The sequence below is a fragment of the Magnolia sinica genome, chromosome 11 (assembly GCF_029962835.1).
Source record: "Magnolia sinica isolate HGM2019 chromosome 11, MsV1, whole genome shotgun sequence".
In the NCBI taxonomy this organism is placed as follows: Eukaryota; Viridiplantae; Streptophyta; class Magnoliopsida; order Magnoliales; family Magnoliaceae; genus Magnolia; species Magnolia sinica.
In genome coordinates this window covers 22,429,739-22,454,615 of record NC_080583.1, presented here as the reverse complement: position 1 = coordinate 22,454,615, position 24,877 = coordinate 22,429,739, and the positions used below count along the sequence as shown (strand labels likewise).

At 44.6% G+C, this 24,877-nt stretch overlaps 1 protein-coding gene across 1 annotated transcript in view; it reads left to right on the top strand.

The window, feature by feature from the left end:
- Positions 1–4,173, top strand: part of LOC131218059 (endo-1,4-beta-xylanase 5-like) — a 32,410-nt gene extending 28,237 nt beyond the window's left edge. Inside the window, exon 9 of the mRNA XM_058212744.1 lies at positions 3,823–4,173. Within this exon, the coding sequence (XP_058068727.1) occupies positions 3,823–4,173 (351 nt within the window). The remainder of the gene's footprint in view (positions 1–3,822) is intronic.
- Positions 4,174–24,877: the final 20,704 nt, after the last annotated feature.

Sequence of the window (24,877 nt, the reverse complement as noted above, 5' to 3'; positions counted from 1 at the left end):
CACACTATCCTAATGAAGAGGAAACATAAATATCAGCTTAATCCAAAACATTTGCAGCATCTATGAAGTTTTTAATGGTGGATGTTCAATCACCACTATTTCTTATTGTGTAGACTGCTTGAACTTTGATATGCTTCATTTTTATTCTCATGTACTAAAATGAGATGGTGAAATGGATTGAGATCGTGGATAAAACGCATACATCATGGAGGGCTTAGGGTGTGTTTGGGTTACCCAATCCACTTTCCTCTTCAACTGCATGCTTGGCATAGTTGTATATATACACATGAGTCTACACCATACAGCTAACTCACCATTTTATAGAGCATAATCTAAAATTATACCATGTGACTTTTTCCTTCCAGGCTCATTTGGGTGCTCATATTGGATTGGATTGGATTCCAAATTACAAATGGAGGTGATTCTAAATCCTAGTTTGATTAGTCTATCGAGCACCTTGGTTGACCTGGCGTTCATAGCAATATAAATCATCATCAACATTATTATCATCGGCCTACAACAAAAATTATAATAACTTCAAATAAAACGAAAGCTAAAACATTGTGCTTATAATTAGTAAAGCCATTCATAGCAAGTAACTTAAAACATTGTGCTTATAATTAGATTTGTGCCAGGTTGGCATGTAGAGCCATTCATAGCAAGCAACAAATTATTATTTTTTAATTTTTAATTTTTTAATTTTAATTTTTACAGATCTGATCTAAAAGCTTAGAATGACAATAATCCAAGTTAAAGATATGATGGCGTTGGAGCAGATTTTTCAATCCTTCGAGCTCTTTACAATGTGAGAGTTTTTAGGAAAGCACTAATCCGTTTATCTACAGATCTAGATAACAGGGAGACTCAAAATTTTGGAGAAAAAAAACAATAGATCTTGTTCCAGTACTAAGATCTGAACCTAACTGCCATCAGAAACCAAATTCTTCTCTCCAAGTCCGAAAATTTAGGGTCTCATATAGGAAAAAAATGTATACAAAGGATAGAGAAAAGATCATCAAAATGAAGAAAATGAAAAATAAGAACAATGAGTAGTATTTCCAAAGAAATTCGCAAAATTTCCACTTCTAAAGTCATGAATCAATAGAAACTCAAAATAGCAAAAAAAAAAAAAAAAAAAATCATTAAAAGAAAAAAGAAAATGAGAAATCAAGAGCAAGAGTAAGCAAAATTTTCCTAACATTTTAAAAAATCGACGAAATTTCTATGTGAAATCTCTGTTTCCAGGGTTTCAACTAGAAAAAACTCGAAAACATGCTAAAAGAATCAAAATCTGCAAACAAGGAAATCGCAAAGGTCTTCTTTATGGGAATCCGACAGAATTCCAAAAAAAAAAAAAAAAAAAATCTCTGCATTCCTCTCTAAACCAGACGATCTAGGGTTCTCGATCGAGAAAAAATAGAAGAACAACAAAGAAATTCCAAACAAATCAAGAAAAACAAAATTGAGAGCTTGAACATCCGATCTTCGACGAGATTTAACGAGAAAATGCGGGAATAAGAGCAATACCGACCTGCACGTCCGAGAAACGAGAATTCCGAAGCTCCTTTCACCATCAATCGACGAAATAGTTGGAAGTGAAGAAGGAGACGGCAATTTCCGAGCAAAAATCGAGAGAAACGAGGGTTTTGGGAGACTTGCGTGGACTCGCAGAGACCTTTTGCCCGAAATGCTAAGCGAGAGGTGGTGCCTTGCTGTTGTAGAAATAACGAAAACGTAGGGTCTAAAGTACCCTTGCTCTTTTCTCAGTGTAACGGCAGGTGACCGGTGCGATATTGGCCTCAATTTTCATAACCGAGGCAAAAACGGCCAGAGACCTTTGTACGGCCCATCATGACATGGTATCCGCACCATTCATCTCTTATGATATCATGACATGGTATCCGCACCATTCATCTCTTATGATATATTATTTTGGAATGGGACTCAAAATAGTAGACTGATTTAACATTCCAATGGGCCATAATGCATGGATAAGTAATAATAAGATCATTTACCTTTGAAATCTTACCGTGGCCCACCGTGAAAATGACAGACTTTTAGCCTCAGTTACTCACCAACCGAGGCAAAAGGGTAGACATTGGACATACTTTTAGACTCGTTGAGGCAAAATGGCAGACTTTTGGCCTCAGTTTTCAATAACCGAGGCAAAAGGGTTAGACTTTTGGCCTCAGTTGCTCACCAACCGAGACAAAAGGATAAACTTTTGGCCTCAGCTTTCAATAACTGAGGCAAAAAGGTAGGCTTTTGGCCTCAGTTTTCAATAACCGTGGCAAAAGGGCAGACTTTTGGCCTCAGTTTCTCACCAACCGAGGCAAAAGGGCAGACTTTTAGCCTCAGTTTCTTAACAACTGAGGCAAAAAGGCAGACTTTTAATCTCGATTGCTCACCAACCGAGGCAAAAAGGCAGACTTTTGGCTTCGATTTCTCACCAACCGAGGCAAAAGGGCAGACTTTTGGTCTCAATTTCTCATCAACCGAGGCAAAAGGGCAGACTTTTAGCCTTAGTTCTCAACAACCGAGGCAAAAGGGTAGACTTTTAGCCTCAGTTGCTTACCAACCGAGGCAAAAGGGCAGTCTTTTGGCCTCAGTTGCTCGCCAACCGAGGCAAAAGGGCAGACTTTTGGCCTCAGTTCTCAACAACCGAGGCAAAAGAACAGACTTTTGGCCTTAGTTGCTCACCAACCGAGGCAAAAGGGCTGACTTTTAGCCTCAGTTTCTCACCAACCGAGGCAAAAGGGAAGAGTTTTGGCCTCAATTTCTCATCAACCAAGGCAAAAAGTGAATTTTTAACCTTAGTTCCTTTACAACCGAGGCTAAAAATCATATTTAGCCTCCTTTTTTGGAACCGAGGCTAAAAAATTGAGGCTAAAGGCCTACTTTCTTGTAGTGATCACAGCCCTTGATCTGAGTTCCACATAGGGGCACACTTTCTAATGCATCACAACCCTTGATCTGATCAGTTCCATGTCGGGCACATTTTTAATGCATCACAATTAGGGTTGCACATGGTTCAGTTTGGTCCAGTTCTGGGGTGAAGGCGGAAGTGAATCACTTCCAATGGTTCCATGAGAACTATACCTAGAAGTGGACCATTTGCACCCTAGAACGGAATTGGAACTGGCCTGTAAAAACTGGTTCGGTTTTACAATTCTGGGCTTTTTATATTTCAGTCTAGATTGCATGGTTTTTATTTTTCTTTATTTATTTTATTTATTTATTATTATTTTTTTTTAATCCAGCCTCGGCTCCTCTGCTGGAAATTTCCACAGAATAATCTTGTCATGGTTTGTTTTTACGGCCCTTTGGTGCTTTTCAAATGATTTTGCTGCCAATGTCTATTAGTGTTGTGATCTATTTGAATAATGGTTTAGTTTTATTTTTATTTTTTAAAATAAAATTTAAGTATTTGTTGACTAGGGGTCTGGTTCCAGGTTCGATTCTACAGTCCGGTTCACATTCTGGTTTGGTTCTACAAAACTCCAAACTGAGAACCCAACCGAACTAATGAGGTCTTTGATTTTCAGAACCGGTGCACTTCAAAACTGGACCAAACTGTGCGGTCTGATCGGTTTTGGTCCGGTTTACCGGTTCTACCGGTTCCATGTGCACCCCTAATCACAACCCTTGATCAGAGTTCCATTTTGCGCCCACTTTTTAATACATTATACAACCCGTGATTTCAACTTCATGTTGGCCCACTACCTGCACTCACACTTATCAATCCAAGATTACATTAAAACACAACTCTATATCCACAGAGATTTTGATTTCTTTGACAATCTTGGCCATTCAAATGAACAGGCACAATTCCTGGACCAGATCCTGAGAGAGGCCCACGCTCATCCAGCCGTTAAAGGGATCATCGTGTGGGCAGCATGGCGTCCTCAGGGGTGTTACCGGATGTGCTTAACAGATAACAACTTCAAGAACCTACCGACCGGAGACGTGGTGGACAAGCTGATCAGTGAATGGAAAGCCAACAAGTTGGTGGGGACCACCGATAATGACGGATTCTTTGAGGTCCCACTGTTTCATGGGGAATATGATGAGATGATCACACATCCGAAGACGAATTTCTCCATGACAAAGGCCATGGAGGTTGTCCCACATAATCTAGAAGAGGAGATACTCCATGTTAAGCTGTATGCATGAGAGCTGTGTGAGCCCCTTAATAATCTTTTGTTTCATAAAAATGTTTTCTAAATTTTGAGAATTAAAGGTTGGTTGATTGTAGAAGCATCGTTTGGAAATATATGTTGGAGATAATACCACTTTCTTAGATATATATATATATATACACACACACACGCGCGCGCGCGGAAATGCTCACCTGCGAACCAGTTCGTACGTACTACATATGAACTTTTTTGAGAACCCATCATACATAATGTGGATCCAAAATCTGAACCGTTCATGTGAAGCAGCACCTCGTGAAACCCCCCGGGACCAAGTTTTACTTTGATCTAAAACTTTGATGGGCCATGAAAAATGAAAACAGTTTCCTCCCTTGATTTGCATTTCTCTTTGCTATGGCCCACCAGAATTTTAGATCAGGGTGAAAATTTGTCACAGGGGGTTTCTTCGGATTCCGCATCACATGGACCGTTCAGATTAGATACACATGACACGTGTGCAAAGGTGCGCACGTGCATATGTGCGCAGGGGAGCATGACACACACTCTCTCTCTCTCTCTCTCTCTCTCTCTATATATATATATATATATATATATATATATATATATATATATATATATATATGGAATGCTCACCTCCTCACCATCTTAGGTGAGCACCCGTGCACACCTTCGCACACCTATCATGGTCATATAATCTGAACAGTCAACGTAATGTGGCAGCCCTGGAAATTCTATGGGCTTAATTTTCAGCCTGATCCAAAACTCCAGTGAGCTATAGAAAAAAGAAATATAAATCAAGGGAGAAAACTACTTCCTTTTGCAATGGCCCACTAGAGTTTTGGATCCGGTTGAAAGTTGGGCTTGAGGTTTCAAGGGGTGCCACATCACGTTGACCATTCAGATTTCGTTCCTGTAACGCCCTGAAAATCGGGGGTCGGGTATATACGCGACTCCCGAGTTCCCGGGGTCACTTATGACCAGTTTTCATTGATATGCGGTTAATTCAGTCTAAATGCGCATTCTGGAATTTTTTGGAATATGAGTACAAGCATACAAGTCTACTGAAATGAAAAGGGGTACACATGGCGTCACCCAACAAAAACGCAAAAGAATAATATGTCCAAAAGAATAGAGCTGAGCCCACTACTCAGCGATCCATCGGCCCATCTACTGATCCGAGGAGGTCCCGCTCATTAGCTGAAAATAGGAGAACTCGTCCTCCTCATCGAGACTCGCACCGTCAGACTCCTTGTGCTCCTCATCACCTGCGACTAAGGAAGAGTCTGGTTGGTGTTTTAAAACACCATCCCAGAGTGGGAGTGAGTGATCAACTCAGTGAGGGCTATTAACCTCAAGTTATAACAGGCATCAATTTTAATATGAACTTAATGAAAAGCAGTCAATTATAACACCTAGCTAATCTTGTTAATGCGTATGCATGATAAATGATATGATGCGTGCCCTCTCCACAACGCTCCCTCGAGTGACTCCATCTAACGATCGCGTATGACAACACTTCCTCAGAGCGACCTCGACTGCCGATTCGCCATCCTAACTAGTGCGATGCAATGCGATGATATTAGCCGAGTTCTTAGTTAAGTCCGTTCATCCAGCAGGTCGGGGAATTTGAAACACCCCATGTATCAATGCCCATAGCTGGTTGCGAGACCAAGACCCCCAACGTGTGAGGTCTAGACCCGCAGTCATTGATCCCATCGGGTTCCTCATCCCCGACTTCAAGCACATGAGGAGTGCCAAGAGAAAGAGATCACTCGCGGTCACTACAGGGATGCACGGTACCCCAGCGTAGGCCGACAACTTAGACACAGTGTCCCATTCCACCATGCCTAGCTCATGAAGCTGTGGACCAGTGGTAATTGGTTATTGCTGGGCTGCTTACGATTGTAGGGTGTTTCAAATTTCATATATGTATGAGCAAGCAGGGTTAACAAACAAGGTTGGTCAGGCAGTGGGCTAGACCGCACGAGTCAGGCGAGCATGAGACGAGTGACATCGGGCACAAGGGACCCATGTAGTCGAACTACAGCCACCTGAACACCCGCCCAAACCCACGGGTCTAGCCAAAGCATAGTCCTACTGATGGGACTACTGTCTCTCATCCTGTTCCTGACTAACTCAATAGTGCGTTGGTGATCCCTAACATACCACTATCAAAGTTACCACCTAGCATATCAACATCATGTTCTCATGCATCTCAAGCATATGAATCAAATGTTTTTAACAAGCAAGCTATCGCTATCGTGAAACATGTGCATGTGAGTTGTGTGGGTCTATGAGAAAGTTAAGCACTTCCTCCATACTACGAAATCGTATGCACAAGAAAAATGACATCATACATACTATGAGGCACAATACATGGAGAAATCAAGCAAGGCATAATCATGTAATCATGCATACACAAATCATGTGAGAGGCAAGAACGACACCAAGAGAGAGACGAACACGCAAATTCATACAATTTCATCAAACATACGCTTCATAGGGTTTTCTCTAGAATTTCAAATATTGCATCCAAACAATCAAAATCATTAAGCTCATACTAAAATTGGTACTAAGCCACCTAAGAACAATAGTCCGCACCTATGAGTCGTTGGAGACTTGGAGAGCGACCTAGGAATAAGGGCTTCGGGTCGAATAGCCGGAATCCCTAGAACAAGTTCTTGCATGTGAGAAATACATGCAAATCCTTTCTCAATATATGGACTTCAAAGAAAAGAGGGTGAAGGATCTTACCTAGATGTCCCACGGACGATTTTTGAGGTTGTGGTAGTGAGTTCCCCTTGGAGAAGGGATAGAGAGTTGAAAGGGTTGATTCCCTTGGGCCCCACATTGATCTAGGGTCCACCTTAGCTCTCTTCCACTCTCCCTTTCTCCTCTTTGCTCTCCCTTAACTCCCTTGGCAATGGTAGTTGTGGTGGGAGTTATGAGATGGGGGTTAGGGATTTATTTTCTAGACTTGGGCCCTTTGGCCTTAAGTTTCCTCAAAATTTCAAAATAGCCTACTAAGATTCACTATTGGTGTTGGAGTGGCCCTAATACTCTTTTGGCCACCAAATTTGGTAGGTAGGTGTCTTATGGCCCGATTAGGGCCCGTGTAAATTTTGGGGACAAATGGATGAACGGATATAGGGTCTGAGTAAGTGATCCCGACCTTTAAATTGCCCTGTGGGGTCCATTTTGGTGATTGAAGCAGTTCTGGTAGCCCTCTGGCCATGAGACTTATAGGATAGATACTCCATGGCCCGATGAAGGGCCATGCAAAATTTGGAGACGATCAAATATGAGAGGTTTGGTCGTACGGGTCCGATTTGTGATCAACGGTCACTGTTCCTCGATCGGGTCCCAGAGTTCATGGATGGGTGTAGAAAAATTTATTAGGCCTCCACTGAAAATGTAGAAGAGATCCAACGGTTGCATAGCCTGGTATCTCGGTTTCATTTGCGAGTGCCAGATTCTAGTCCTGACATTGGTGGGGTGCATTTAGTCAGTGCCAAATCCCACTTCTGGATGTCCACTGGGTCCGTGGTTCGTGATGGTTCACAAGCTCAGTAAGCTCTATGGTTCTCTAGATTTTTAGATTTTTCTGACCTTCCCGTGTCGCGGTATAACCCACATGGGATGTTGCTAAGTGTAAACAGCCATCCAGCTTGGCGGCCCACACTTGGTCTTGCCATGACCCATCTGGTCCACTCAATTTGGTTGATCCTTGATAAATTTTTCTTGTGGTACCCTCCCACAAGTGGTTTAAATGAAGGGTCCTACGGCAATTCCTACGTGCACGCCCCAGGACACTGCGCTAGTCAGATGGGATGTTACAGTTCCTAAGACACGTGCAAAGGTGGCCATGGGTGCTCACGTGAGAAGGTGCACAGGTGAGTTCGGGCTCCATGGGTCTCACTGTGATGTGTGATGGACATCCATTCCATCAATCAAATGCAAAGGTGGCCATGGATGTTGTCCCACGGAATGCAGAAGAAGAAGAGATACTCCAAGTTAAGGTGTATGCATGAGAGCTGTGTGAGCCCCTTATTAATGTTTTTCTCGGACGCGGAATGCTAGTGATGAACTCACTAGGCTCAGCGTACTGAGTAAACCACGTGAGGTCCGCCATGATCTATGTATTTTATCTTCTCTGTCCATCCATTTTACCAGGTAATTTTATGGCTTGAGCCCAAAAATAAAAAATATCCAATGTTCAAATGGACCTCACCACAATAAACAGTTGAATTGAACTTCTACCGTTGAAAATTTATCAGGGGCCGCATAAGTTTTGGATCAAGCTTATATTTGTGTTTTCCATTCATCCATGTCTGTAGGATCTTATGAACACGTTGGATGACGAATAAACATCACTGTTGGGCCTATCATGGTTTCCACGGTGGAAATCATTATCCCCACTGTTTCCTGTGGTATGATCGACTTGATCTTTAGATATGCATCAATTTTGGTCCCAACCTCTTATATTAGGTGTAAAAATGGATGGATGATGTGGATAGACCACATACATTCAAGGTGGGCCCAACTGAGTACGATAAGAGCATACTGAGTAACTCAGTACGCAATCCAACTTCGTTTGTCTCGTACAAATGTTTTCTAAATTTTGAGAATTAAAGAATGGTTGATTGAGAATTTTGACCTAGTTAGTTTTTAATGGTGGACATTCAATCATCGCTTTAAAAAATGGTGTGGTGCCCCTATGATCCGGATATGCCTCATTTTTGGTCTCATGCCATATATAAAATGGTCTGTAAAAATGTATGGACTGTGTGGATAAAACACATCGTGGTGGACACTAAGCGTTTCCATCACCGACCTACCGGCACCACTGTCAATTTCGAGTGGGCCTCACTACCATGTATATAAAAAATCCATTCTGACTATCAGGTGATTCAATCAATTTAAAACCCTGGTCTGAAAAATTACTTATTCAGGTGGACCACATGATTAGAAACCGTGTAAGAAGTCCATGCCCACCCTTCAAACGGAAACTGATTGGCCACTCCCCCTGCCACCAGCCCGATGGCTGGTGGTCAGTGCTTTGTGGGCCCACCATGATATATGTGCTTCATCCATTCCATTCATTAATTTTTACAGATCATTTTAGGGCTTGATCCCAAAATGAAAAATGAAAGGGATGTAGATCTTAGGTGAACCACAGCATAGGAAAACAATAGTGATTGGATATTGACCATTAAAATCATACTAAGGTCTACTGTACTGTTTATTTGACATCAAAACTGTTGATTAGGTCATACATACCCAGATGAAGGGAAAAAACAAAGATCAGCTTGATCCAAAACTTTTATGGCCCATGGTCCATTTTAGATTGTTATATACCTCAACGTTTCTCTCATATTATAAATGATATAAAAAAAACTAAATGGACAACATGGATGAAACACATACATCATGGTGGCGTCCACAGAGCACCAACCACCAGCCATTGGCTGGTGGCAGGGAGTAGCCAATCCGTTTCCCTTCAAGCAGTGATATTTGTCAAAAATCCACTCCACCCAGTTTTTTCAGATTATATCATGACATGAGTAAAAAAATGTGGTACATATAAAACTTTTGAGTGTGCCTCATGACAAGAAAAAGTACGGGGGAACCTACCGTTAAAACTTTTCTGGGGCTACGGTGATGTTTATATGCCATTCATATCATTAGTTAGATCATTTTTACTGGGTTGGGTTAAAAGATAAAAAAAAATAAAAAATTATTAGCCAAATCCAAAACTTTTGTGGCCAATGTTTTAGCAGCATATTTTTGATCCTCACTATTTCTGTCATGCAAGTTTTAGATATTGCTTAAAAAAATGGATGAAAAGGGAGGGTGGATTTCTGACAAACACCACGGTGGGCCCCACCTTAACTTATCGTATCAGGAAGTTCCTGTCAAAGGCTTTCGCGCGCAGGCAATCCTTGTCCGGTCGGTGGTGTGTGACGCACCACGCAATCCGCTTCTCTCTCTCATGATAGCATGCTCTTACGGGAGCTTACGGTGCTACTTAAAACCAGTGAAGGAAACCATGCACTCATATGATACTGGCATACTGTGAAGCCCATGTCTATTGTGCATCTGATTTAGTCCGTCTGTCTTGCATGTTCTCTTGCTTATGCTTATCATAGAAATTAAAAATAAGCAAATTTAAAACTTGAGTCGACCACAACACGTGAATAATACAAAATCATACCTAAAACCTTAAAATTCTCAGGGTGAGGCCTACCTTGTTTTTGGAATGGCATGACTGTTAATGTGTCCTTTTATCCTAGTGAGACAGGTCCGATGAATGAGTTAGATTGTAACGCCCTGGAAATCGGGGGTCGTGCATACAGTCGACTCCCGAGTTCCCAAGTGTCACTTATCATAAATTTTATGATTTTATGATTAATCAAGCTTCATTGCGCAACTTGGAATTACCTGGAACATGTAACATAACCATAACTAGTCTACTGAAATGAAAAGAGATCAAATATATACATATATGTACAGGTCCAAAAGAATATATAAGGGTCGCCTATGGCGTTGCGCAACAAAAATCACAAAAATATCATGTCCAAAAGAATGGGGCTAAGTTTGCTACTCAGCGATCCGAAGACTCGTCTACTGGGCCGACGGAGACCCGCTCATCATCTGGAAGTAGGAGAACTCGTTCTCCTCCTCTAGGCTCGCGTCGCCAGACTCCTCATACTTGGCATCACCTTCATCTACGGATGAGTCTAGTTGGTGTTTTAAAATACCGCCCCAGAGTGGGAGTGAGTGATCAACTCAGTGGGTGCTGTTAGTCTTAAGTTGAAACAAGCATTAGTTATAATATGAATTTAATGAAAACAATCAATCATAAACACCTAGCTAATCTTATTAATGCGCATGCTTGACGGATAATATGATGCATGCCCTCACCACAACTCTCCCTCGAGCGACTCCATCTAATGATCGCGTATGACTAACACTCCCTCAAAGCAACCTCGACTGCCGAGTCACCACCCTAATTAGTGCGATGCAATGTGGTCGTGTTAGTCGAGTTCTTAGTCAAATCCATTCATTCAGCAGGTTGGGGAATTTGATACGCCCCATGGATCAAATGCCCTGAACTAGTTGCGAGGTCAAGACCCCCCAACGTGTAAGGTCAAGACCTCGCGATCCTTGATCCTGTCAGGTTTTCCGTCCCCGACTTCAAGCACACGGGGAGTGCTGAGAGAAAGGGATTGCTCGCGGTTACTACGGGGAGGCGCGTCACCCTAATGTAGGCCGACAGTTCGGACACAGTATCCCATTCCACCATGCCCGACTCACGAGACTGTGGATCAACATTTTCATTCAGTATTGATGAGCTACAATTGTGATAAAGTGTTCAAGATTCCATACATAAGTGAGCAAACATGGTTAACAAACAGGGTTGAACAGTAAATAGGCTAGATTGCATGAGTCAGGCGAGCACGTGACGGACGACATCGAGTGCAAGAGGCCCATGTAGTCGAACTGCTGCCGCTCGTATGCAACCGTCCAAATCCATGGGTTTAGCTTCTGGGTAGCCCTACCCATGGAACTACCATCTCTCCTCATGTTTCCTGACCAACCCAAGGTTTTGAAAACGATTCATAACATGCCAACCATCAAGGTTATTATCTAGCACAATAGTGTCATATTCACATACATCTCAAGATATGATTTCAAACTCCTAACAAGCAAGCTACAACATCATGAACAAGGTGCAAAGTGAGGGGTGTGGATTAGGGGGAAATTAAGCACTTCCAATACCTCGAGGGATCAAATACATAAGAGTAATGAATCATGCACACTATGAATCAACTCATATGAGAAAAATCAAACGAACATGAGCATGTAATCATCCATATAATAAATCATGTGAGAGGCAAGATTATCATCGAATGAGAACAAAACATGCAAATCCATATAATTTCAACAAACATACCATCTCTAGGTTTCCTCTAGATTCTTCAATACAACATTCCATTCAAGAAAAAATCATTAAACTCCTATTACAATCGATGCTAGGCCACCTAAGGATAATAGTCCGCACCTTCGGATTCGTTAAAGGCTTGGGAACGACCTAGGAGATGTGGAATTTGGGGTCGAACGGCTGGAATCCTAAAAGCAACCCTTGCACGTTAGAATTCCACGTAATCCCTTCTCATCACAAGGGTTTCAAGGAAAAAACAGTGATGAATCTTACCTAGATGATCAACGGGATGAATGGGCGGTCGTAGAGGAGGGATTCTTTTGGAGAAGAGGTAGGGAGTTGTGAGGTTTGATTTCTTTGGGGCCCACCTCGATCTAGGGTCCACCTTTCTCACCTTTACTCTCTCTTTCTTCTCCTTGCTCTTTCTTTACTCCCTTGGCAATGGTGGTTGTGGTGGGAGTTATGAGATAAGGGTTTGGGTTTATTTGCTAGACTTGGGCCCTTTGGACCTAAGTTCCCATAAATTCCCAAAATAGACCGCTAGGACTCTCTATTGGTGTTGAGGCAGCCCTAACACTCCCCTGGTTACCACATTTGGTGGGTAGGTGCCTCATGGCCCGATGAGGGGTCATGTAAAGTTTGGGAACAAACGGTTGAACGAATATGGGGTTTGATCATACGGTTCTGATCTTTAAATGGCCCTGTGGGGTCCATTCTGGTGATTGGAGAAGTTCTAGTGGCCCTATGGCCCTAAAACTCATAAGGTAGGTGCTCCATAGCCCGATGAAGGGCCATGAAAAATTTGGAAACGATCGGATATGGGATTTGGTCGTACGGGTCTGATTTGTGATCAACGGTCACCGTGCCACGATTGGGCCCCAGATTTTTTTGACAGGCGTAGGAAAATACATTAGACCTTCACCAAAAATTTTGAAGAAATCCGACGGCTGAAATGTCTTACATTTCAGTTTTATTTACAAGTGCCAGATTCCAATTCTGGCATTAGTGGGGCGCGTTTGGTAAGTGCTAGATTTTACTTCTGGGTGTCCACCGGGTCCGTATTCCGTGATGGCCTACATGCCTAGTAAGATCCATGCTTCCCTAAAATTTTATAATTTTCTGACCTTCCCGCGTCGCGGTATAGCCCACACGGACTGTTGCTAAGTGTAAAAGACCATCTGGCTTGACGGCCCGCACTCGGTCCTGTCATGATCTGTCTGGTCTGTTGAATTGGGCTAATCTTTGATTAATTTATTTGTGGTACCTCGCTACGAGTGGCTTAAACGAACGGTCCTGCGACAAATCTTACGTGGACGCCCCTACACACTATGCTGGTTGGACGGGACGTTACAATCTATCCCCCTTATAAATAAATTTTATCCTCGAAATTTGTACCTGTTCATATTGGTGAAGCAGGCTTGGGTAATGCTTACGGACCTCTACTTCCGTCTCCCAAGTGGCCTCTTCTTCATCTCGATGGGTCCATAATACCTTGACCAATGAGATGACCTTGTTGCGTAGGACCTGCTCCTTTCTATCCAGTATTCGAGTGGGTCGGAGAATATATGTGACATTTTTCTTAAGCTCCATATGTTCCCACTTGATGACATGCGAAGGGTCGGGGACGTACTTCTTCAGCATTGATACGTGAAAGATGTTATGCATTCCGGCGAGAGGCGTGGGTAGGGCTAAGCGATAGGCAACCGCACTAACACGGTTTAAAATCTGAAAGAGCCCAATGAACTGTGGTGCGAGCTTTTCCTTCTTGCCGAAGCGTAGAACGCCCTTCATTGGGGAGATCTTGAGAAATACATGGTCCCCAACTTCAAATTCCAAGTCCTTTCGTCTGGTATCAGCATAACTCTTCTGTTTGCTTTGGGTCGTCACGAGGTGGCGCCGGATAATTCCAATCTTCTTGGTTGTAATCCGCACCAAATTCGGTCCAGCAAGCTCTTCTCACCGATTTCTTCCTAACAATGTGGGGCTCGGCACGGATGCCCATACACCGCCTTGTAAGGTGTCATGTTGATGCTAGCTTGGAAGCTATTGTTATAGGCGAACTCGGTATATGGGAGACAATCATCCCAACTCTCTTGAAAGTCTAGTACACAAGCTTGCAATATGTCTTCCAATATCTGGTTCACCCGCTCAGTTTGCCCATCTGTCTGCGGGTGGAAGGCGGTGCTAAACTTCAACTTCACTCCCATGGCTTCTTGGATGCGGGTCCAGAAGATTGATGTAAATCGTGTGTCTCGGTCCGACACAATTTCCAACGGGACGCGATGGAGCCGCACGATTTCCTTGATATACAGTTTGGCCAAATCATCGGCGGAGCTAGAAGTCTTGATTGGCAGGAAATGGGTTGACTTGTTTAGCCTGTCCACAATCACCCATATCGAATCATGCCCCTTTCTGGTCTTGGGCAAACCGGAAATAAAATCCAATGATATGAAGTCCCATTTCCATTCTGCTATGGGCATGGGTTGTAAAAGGCCCGACGGTCGGCGGTTCTCGGCCTTGACTTGTTGATAAGTAAGGCATCGGGACACATACTCCGCTATTTCCTTCTTCATGTTGTCCCACCAATAGTTTCGCCTCAAATCCCCATACATCTTGGTACTACCAGGATGCATCGCCAACTTCGAGTTGTGAGTGGCGTTTAGAACTTCTTCTCGTAGCTCCTGAAGATTTGGAACACAAAGGCGGCCTCGGTATCGCAATCCCCCATCGGCATCGATCCTCCGCTCGGACTCCTCATCATTTTTTACTTTTTCTCTCATCTTTCCTGATAGTTCATCACCCTCTTCAATGATTTTACTATTAATCAGTGGATGGGCCTGAATGTGGGCTACGACCTCGTACGGTTCCTCCACGGTTAGCTTTATGTCGAAGTCCCGTACGAATTCCACCATGTCCTACTCTCTCACCATTAGCGGGGCAGCAAATTCGATTGTCTTTTTATGACTCAAGGCGTCTGCCACTAAATTTGCCTTGCCAGGGTGATACGAGACGTCGAACTTGAAGTCCTTCAACGTCTCCATCCAGCGACGCTGTCTCATATTCAGGTCCTTCTGGGTGAAGATGTATTTAAGGCTCTTATGATCAGAAAAGAGTTCAAACTCCTCATCATAGAGATAGTGTCTCCATATCTTCAATGCGAAAACTACCGCCGCAAGCTCGAAGTCATGTGTAGGGTAGTTCTCCTCATGCTTCCTTAGCTGTCGAGACGCATAAGCAACTGCCCTGTCTTTTTGCATGAGTACACAACCCAAACCCACTCGAGAGGCATCCATATAGACAGTGTACTTGACCCCTTACTCAGGCAGTATAAGCACAGCACAGGTGCCGACGTCAGTTTATCTTTCAACTCTTTGAAGGCCGCCTCCTCCTTCTCATTCCAGGTAAATTTGAGGTCCTTCCGCGTAAGCTGGGATAGTGGTCAGGATATCTTCAAAAAGTCTTTAATGAATCTTCGATAATAGCCAGCGAGACGAAGAAAGCTCCTCACTTCCGTGACCAACTTCGGTCGCTTCCAATCTTACATGGCCGCCACCTTGGCGAGATCCACAGATATTCCTTCCTTAAACACTACATGTCCCAGAAATTTGACCTTCTCCTTCCAGAAGGCGCATTTCCTAAATTGCGCAAATAGTTAATTTTTCTCTAGGGTCTCGAAGACTGCCCTTAAATGTTCTCCATGCTCTTCACGGCTTTTTGAATAAATGAATATGTCATCGATGAACATGATGACGAATTTGTATAGAACGGCCTAAAGACTCTGTTCCTGAGGTCCATGAATACCGCTGGAGCGTTGGTGAGCCCGAACGACATAATTAGGAACTCATAATGGCCAACATAGGTTCTGAAAGCCATTTTCTATATATCCTCCTCCCTGACTCGCAGCTGATGGTACCCTGATTGTAGATCAATTTTTAAGAAGTATTGAACACCCCTTAACTGGTCGAATAAATCGTCAATTCTGGGCAACGGGTATTTGTTCCGAACCGTCATTTGGTTCAATCTCCTGTAATCTACGCATAGACATAATGAGCTATCCTTCTTCCTCACAAATAAGACTGGGGTTCCCCATGGCGATACGCTGGGTCGGATGAAGCTTGACTCTAGCAATTTGTCAATTTGAGACCTGAGTTCTTCCATCTCACATGGGGGCATGCGGTATGTAGGCAATGAGATGAGCTTGGCACCCGGAGTCAGATCAATCGTGAAGTTTATCTCATGTCGAGGTGGAAGTCCAGGTATGGCCTTAAACACGTCCCAAAAATCTTGGACCACGGGTGTGCATGTTATCGAGGGCCCTTCATAACCGTCCTCCAATGAAGCATAACACAAAATCCTACGATCGTGGCTAACCTGGACTGGGAATGTGAGGGAAGTGTCGTCATCTTCGTATATTTTCACGGTCAGAGTGTCATAGTTGATCTCCGCCTTCATCATGGCCAACCAGTCTATGCCCAGGATGACATCATAATGAAAGATCTTGGTCACTATCAAATCCCCAATCGTCACCTTGCATCCTAAGTCAATGGGGCAATCCCGACATATCTTCGTTGCCTCTGAGAAAGTACCGGCGGCGGCAATGATCTTTACCCCTATGAAGGGGGTAGGGCGTAGTCCTAGGTGCTTGACAGTTGCATGCGATATGAGAGAAGCAGTGGACCCGGTGTCCACCAGGAGAAATATGGGAGTACCTTGAATGTGAGCAGTCACCTCGAAGGCCGTGAGAGTGGGGATGACTGCATCTTGCCCTTCTACCGCTAATGCATGGACTCGTGCATGCTGTGGAATGTTCGGTCATTGCATAGGCCGTTGTGACGGCCTAACTTGAGGTGGTGGTCGACGGCGAAACTGCTAACTAGGCCCCATTGCCCATAGGGGTGGAATCTGCAAGGCCTGCTGTGAGGGCCTATTGCTGCGCTGTGGCGGCGTAAAGCCAAGGTCCCTCATCCTGGTAAAATAATAAGGCTTAGAGTGACCCGCCCTCTTACAGTAGCTGCGTGTCTGGGTAGGTCGTGCAGAAGGGGCAGGTGCGACAGCTAGTAGGGGTGAAGAGTTTGGGCGCGGCCTTTTCCCTGCAAAGGAAGAGGATGGTCCCTCCATCCTTCTCTGTGTCCCCAACTGGGAACGGGTCGGCGCGACTCGCTCCTCATCCTATTCCGCTCGTATAGACATCTCAACGAGCTCGGCATAGGTCCGGATGCTCTCACAACACATCTTCGAGTGGATGCCGCTCCTTAATCCCACCGTGAATCGCCTCATCTTAATCGCCTCATTGGCGATCATTTCAAATGCATAGCACGACAGCTCGGTAAAACGGTTCTCGTACTGCACTACAGTCATCCCCCCTTATTGGAGGTGGAGGAATTCATTTTTCCTCTCATGCTGGTACGTCTCAGGGAGATACTTTTCATTGAAGCGGGCCTCGAACGCCTCCCACGTCTATACGTAGCCCTCGGGAATAGACTGGAGAACACTCTCCCACCACAAATCCGCCTCTCTCTTAAAGAGGTATGAGAGGAGCTCAACATTCTCCGCTTCAGAGCAGTGGAGAGGTCGCAATAGCTTGGTGACCGGGTTGAGCCAATATTTCGCTTCCTTGGGATGGTGGGTGCCGGCAAAAGTAGGCCGCCTATACCATTGGAACTGCTCAAATAGATTGCTTACGTTGTTTGCAGGCGCGGTTAAGCCGGGTTGCGCCAATTGCGGCATACCCATGTTCTGGGCCATGGCTCCAATCATAGTGGCTATCATTTGTTGTTGTTGTTGCATATTAGTGACCATCATCTGCTGTTGTTGTTGCATGAGAAGCAACATCTGGTCCACGCGATCCATAGCCTGTGGCGTAGGAGGTACGGGTCCCACGGCTTGTGATGGTGGAGCACTCAGGGCCACCTCCTGAGTAGTTCTACCCATATTCTGGGAGCCGTTTGCCCCTTGGGGGCCTTATTGATTGTCGGGGATTTGGTCCCTCTCGACCAAGCCGTCATGAGGGAGGCGGACATATCGAACCTCCACTCACAGAGGTATTTCCTCGAAGAACGTCCTTGAATAGGTTAGGTACTAAAATATTGCTCATACCCAGGTCATGCTTATATATACAGGAACCATATATATTTCATTCATGAACATAAGCAACCACACACATAAGCATTCCCATGATGACAAGATACTTTCAAGGAAATCCATACATTCACATCAATTCCAAAATGTCATTAGCATGGCCAATTACATGTTACAGCATGGATTACAACATTACTAAACATGCTAGACAAAAAGGAAATACCATCTAATTAAGCAAAAGTCCTAACTATCTTTAGTACATGGGATTAGACCTAACTAACTTAAAGCAAACTACTAGTCATTAGTAAGGTTGTGATGTTACTCGTCTGAGTCGGGCGAAAGTGGGGGTGCTTCTTCCCCCTTGCTGCAGCAGATCAGGGCCTTTATGGCTCGATACATCTTCTTATTCCACTTCTCCTACTTCGCTTGGTGCCTGGCTTGGTTCTCCTTGATCTCTGCTACCTCGGCCTTGAGCGCATCCAAGCACTCATGTACCTCTCGGATGGTAAGGGGCTCCCTACTAACTGTTCGGATTTCCTCAGCCCCATCCGCCTCTTCAACTTCGTCCTCATCCTCATCACTTTCATCACTATCCTCTTCTTCCTCGACTGGGTCTCCGTACTGATCAATGTGGGCCTGCCGTTGCTTTGGGCCTATTCTCATATTGTTCAACATATCATCTCCTAATATCTACGTTGGTATAAAATTGCCATCCGATCCACCCATGCCGTACTGCTGAGCCAGCTGACAGACTAGACGGCTAAATGGGAGGCATACTTCCTTCCAAGTCGCCCTTGCGGCCCTCACGATCTGGTGGAGTACCACACTAGGGAGGCATACATCTGCTCCCTAGCCTATCTAATATAAGAACTCCACCATATAGCAGGAGCACTCAGTACGGTTCTTCAGCCTCAGATAGACATTATGGGTGCAAATGAGGTAAAGCACACGGTACTCTGGGTTCAAGTTGGGTGAGTTCAGGCCGACCTCTCGACTCTACTGGGCAACCTGTCCACACAAGAAGTGAGTCCGCTCGTTGCGGGCTCGACTCGTATCCAAGTTTCCTTCCTCAATCTACACCTCCTCCAGTGGCATGCCAAGTACGTCTGCAATGTCCGCCGCCCTGAATGAGAACCTCTTGCTTCCCACTACAAGATCAAAGCCCAAGGGCTTGAATTGAGGGTTTCTAATCCGTACGTAAAAGGCCCTATCCTGTGCTTCATCTACCTGAGAATCTCTATAGAATATTTGACCCCATCCCTTTTCCATGAACCGACCAAGTAGTGCGATATCATCGAACAAATGCTCCTCCACAGAGGCTTCGAAGGCGACGTTGTGCACACGAAAATTTCCCATGTCTTCAACGGGTGGTTAGGACGCTTGAATCGCAAGAGCCCTTTGAGGGTCATTTCTTTGCTTAGATTGAACCTCCGAGCTCGGCTTCCCCATCGGATTGGCCTTCTTCTTACTGTGCCTTTCTTGGCTCGGTCCCGGCTCAACGAGAGCCGATCTCTTTTTCCCCATGAGAGAAAGAATCGCCGTAATGGAGAAGAGAGAGATGACGGTTGTTAGGAAGGCCATTTCCCATGGCTAGGATGGATTTGGGGGTGAAAGAGGGATTGGAAAGGGATTTGGTAAAGTAGAAGGAGGTGGGTTTTGTGAATAGGCCTTGAGAATGGGTATAGGAGTGGATTTTGGAAATGATGGGTTGAAAAATGAAATGTGGGAGTGGGTTTGAGATGGACTTGTTGGAATGGGTTTGAGATGAGGTTGTGTAAGATTAAATAGAAGGTGAGTTGAGGATATGGGGTTTGAGTAGAGATTGGGTTTTGAGATGGGTTTATTGGAATAGAAAATAGAAGGGATTTGGAGATGAAAGATGTGATTGAGTTTTGAAAGTGAGGGAGTGAAAGATGGTTGGGAATGAGGAAGAGGAAATGGAAGATATGAAGGAGTGGAGGTGGGTTTTGGTGTTGGATTTGTGAAGGAGAGGAGGGTAGGCTTGGAGAAATTGGCTTGGGATGGGAGAGTGAGAGTGGAGGGGAAGGGGTTTTAAACACGCTTATGTTAACAAGAAAGTGGGCCCCACACAAGTGTGCATTGCAAGGGAGGGGAGAACCCCACTTTTGAGGTCGGGCGGGGTCCCGCGGAGCTGCTAGACTCCCAGGTGGGGGCCACGGGTGGTGGGCAGGGTCCCGCGTGGATGATGGAGAGGCAGGCGGGGGCCACGCCAGGCGGGTAGGGTTGGCGCGCGGGTGGGCGGGGTCGCGCGAGCAGGCGCAGGCGGACGGGCGGGGTCCCGTTGGCTAGTTACTCCGTGGGCGGGGTCCACCTTCTGGGCATTTTTCCAACCACCGGTAAGGCTCCCGGGAAAGTTCTATATATGGATTTTAGGTAGAAGGAGCTAATCTACGCATTAGGACTATTAGTTTCATGAGATTCTTCCCGGTTAGGGGCTAAAATATGACTTTCCTATACTCTCTATTTTCTGTAAATTTTTATTCGCCCTTACCTAATTACCCTCGAATGGGTCAGAACTAATACGTTTGATCCAGTATTAGCTCATTTGGGCTTGGATAAGGGCTTCTACCATTCAATCATTCAGTCTTCGGCTCGTTCCTATCGATGGGTTGAGGTCCTATATGACTCCCAGATCCATTTCCTTACGTCGTTGCTTTCTCTCGCTACCCAATCCTAATTCCTAGTAAGTCTTACCGTTCGTCTAAGATGGCCGGTTCAAGGTCCGTGATGGCTCGTATATTTTTAAGTCTTTGTTACGGCTACTCTTAACTCAGCGGACGCATCAGTGAGCTCATGATCCATGGCCCAGTTACTTCCAAACCATACTTTGATACCAACTTGTAATGCCCTGAAAATCGGGGGTCGTGCATACACTCGACTCCCGAGTTTTCGAGTGTCACTTATCATAAATTTTTTGATTTTATGATTAATTAAGCTTCATTGCGCAACTTGGAATTACCTGGAACATGGAACATAACCATAACTAGTCTACTGAAATGAAAAGAGATCAAATATATACATTTATGTACAGGACCAAAAGAATATATAAGGGTCGCCCATGGCGTTGCCCAACAAAAATCATAAAAATATCATGTCTAAAAGAATGGGGCTAAGTCTGCTACTCAGCGATCCAAAGACCCGTCTATTGGGCCGACGGAGACCCGCTCATCATCTGGAAGTAGAAGAACTCGTCCTCCTCCTCGAGGCTCACGTCGTCGGGCTCCTCATACTCTACATCACCTGCATCTACTGACGAGTTTGGTTGGTGTTTTAAAACACCGCCCCAGAGTGGGAGTGAGTGATCAACTCAGTGGGTGCTATTAGTCTTAAGTTGTAACAAGCATCAGTTATAATATGAATTTAATGAAAAGCAATCAATCATAAACAACTAGCTAATCTTATTAATACGTATACATGACGGATGATATGATGCATGCCCTCACCACAACTCTCCCTCGAGCGACTCCATCTAACGATCGCGTATGACCAACACTCCCTCAGAGCAACCTTGACTGCCGAGTCGCCACCCTAACTAGTGTGATGCAATGTGGTCGTGTTAGTCGAGTTCTTAGTTAAGTCCATTTATCCACCAGGTTGGGGAATCTGATACGCTCCACGGATCAAATGCCCTGAACTAGTTGTGAGGTCAAGACCCCCCAACGTGTGAGTCCAACACCTCACGATCCTTGATCCTGTCGGGTTCCCCGTCCCTGACTTCAAGCACATAGGTAGTGCTGAGAGAAAGGGATCGCTCGCGGTCACTATGCCTGGATCACGTGACTGTGGATCAACATTTTCATTTAGTATCAATGGGCTACAATGGTGGTAGGGTGTTCCAGATTCCATACATAAGTGAGTAAACATGGTTAATAAATAGGGTTGAACAGTAAATAGGCTAGACCGCACGAGTCAGGCGAGCATGTGACCAACGACATTGAGCGCAAGAGGCCCATGTAGTCGAACAACTGCCGCCCGTATGCAACCGCCCAAATCCATGGGCTTAGCCTCTGGGTAGCCCTACCCGTGGAACTACTGTCTCTCCTCATGTTTCCTGACCAACCCAAGGTTTTGAAAATGATTCATAACATGCCAACCATCAAGGTTATCATCTAGCACAATAGTGTCATATTCACATACATCTCAACATATGATTTCAAACTCCTAACAAGCAAGCTACAACATCATGAACAAGGTGCAAAGTGAGGGGTGTGGATTAGGAGGAAGTTAAGCACTTCCTACACCTCGAGGGATCAAATACACAAGAGTAATGAATCATGCACACTACGAATCAACACATATGAGAAAAATCAAGCGAACATGAGCATGTAATCATCCATATACTAAATTATGTGAGAGACAAGATTATCATCAAATGAGAACAAAACATGTAAATCCATACAATTTCAGCAAACATACCATCCCTAGGTTTCCTCTAGATTCTTCAATACAACATCCCATTCAAGAAAAAATCATTAAAATCCTATTACAATCGGTGCTAGGCCACCTAAGGATAATAGTCCACACCTTGGGATTCGTTGAAGGCTTGGGAATGACTTAGGAGATGTGGAATTTGGGGTCGAACGACTGGAATCCTAAAAGCGACCCTTGCACGTTAGAATTCCATTTAATCCCTTCTCATCACAAGGGTTTCAAGAAAAAAGAGGTGATAGATCTTACCTAGACGATCAACGGAATGAATGGGCGGTCGTGGAGGAGGGATTCTTTTAGAGAAGAGGTAGGGAGTTGTGGGATTTGATTTCTTTGGGCCCCACCTCGATCTAGGGTCCACCTTTCTCACCTTCACTCTCTCTTTCTTCTCCTTGCTCTCTCTTTACTCTCTTAGCAATGGTGGTTGTGGTGGGAGTTATGAGATAAGGGTTTGGGTTTATTTGCTAGACTTGGGCCCTTTAGCCCCAAGTTCTCACAAATTCCCAAAATAGACCGCTAGGACTCTCTATTGGTGTTGGGGCATCCTTAACACTCCCCTAGCCACCAAATTTGGTAGGTAGGTGCCTCATGGCCCGATGAGGGGTCATGCAAAGTTTGAGAACAAACGGTTGAACGAATATGGGGTTTGATCATACGATTCTGATCTTTAAATGGCCCTATGGGGTCCATTCCGATGATTGGAGAATTTTTGGTGGCCCTCTGGCCCTGAAACTCATAAGGTAGGTGCTCCATGGCCCGATGAAGGGCCATGCAAAATTTAGGAATGATCGGATATGGGGTTTGGTCGTACGGGTCCGATTTGTGATTAACGGTCACCGTGCCACGATCGGGCCCTAGATTTTATGGACGGGTGTAGAAAAATACATTAGACATTCACTGAAAATTTTGAAGAAATTCGATTGCTGAAATGTCTTATATTTCAGTTTTATTTACAAGTGCCAAATTCCAATTCTGGCATTGGTGGGGCGCATTTGGCAAGTGTCAGATTCCACTTCTGGGTGTCCACCAGGTCTGTATTCCACAATGGCCCACAAGCCCAATGAGATCCATGCTTCCCACGAATTTCCAAAATAGACCGCTAGGACTCTCTATTGGTGTTGGGGCATCCCTAACACTCCCCTGGCCACCAAATTTGGTAAGTAGGTGCCTTATGGCCCGATGAGGGGCATGCAAAGTTTAGGAACAAACGGTTAAACGAATATGGGGTTTGATCATACGATTCTGATATTTAAATGGCCTTATGGGGTCCATTCCGGTGATTAGACCAGTTTTGGTGGCCCTCTGGCCCTGAAGCTCATAAGGTAGGTGCTCCATGGCCCGATGAAGGGCCATGCAAAATTTGAGAACGATCGGATATGGGGTTTGGTCGTACGGGTCCGATTTGTGATTAACGGTCACCGTGCACGATCGGGCCCTAGATTTTACGGACCGGTGTAGAAAAATACATTAGACCTTCGTCGAAAATTTTGAAGAAATTCGACGGCTAAAATGTCTTACATTTCAGTTTTATTTACAAGTGTTAGATTCCAATTGTAGCATTGGTAGGGCGCGTTTGGCAAGTGTCAGATTCCACTTCTAGGTATTCACCGGGTCTGTATTCCACGATCCAGTGAGATCTATGCTTTCCTAAATTTTTATTATTTTCTAACCTTCTCGCGTCGCGGTATAGCCCGCATGGGCTGTTGTTAAGTGTAAACGGCCATCTGGCTTGAAGGCCCGCACTCGGTCCTGTCATGATCCGTCTGGTCTCTTGAATTGGGCTAATCTTGGATTAATATATTCGTGGTACCTTGCTACGAGTGGCTTAAACAAACGGTCTTGCGGGAAATCCTACGTGGACGCCTTAGGACACTGTGCTGGTTGGACAGGATGTTATATAGATAGTATATATATTGTTTACGCATGCCTAAAATAGTCCAAATCAGCAGCCATGAAGCCACCACATGTTGACACACTCATACGGAAATGGGAGATAAATATACAATAGTAAATGGCTAAGTGCTCGGAATCATTGCAAGGCTAGAATCTAAAAAGGCGACCGATTCTCGCATGTGACCAATGGACACCAAGCAAGCATGGCTCTCAGCATGTATAGAAGAAGTTTAACCAAAGACTTATATCATTGTTGGATTAATGTTCAGGTTAATACAAGTGATTGACAAAGTAGAGATACCTCCGTTGAATTTCGAGTCTTTATCCAGATCACATGGTTCGTTACTGCACTAGG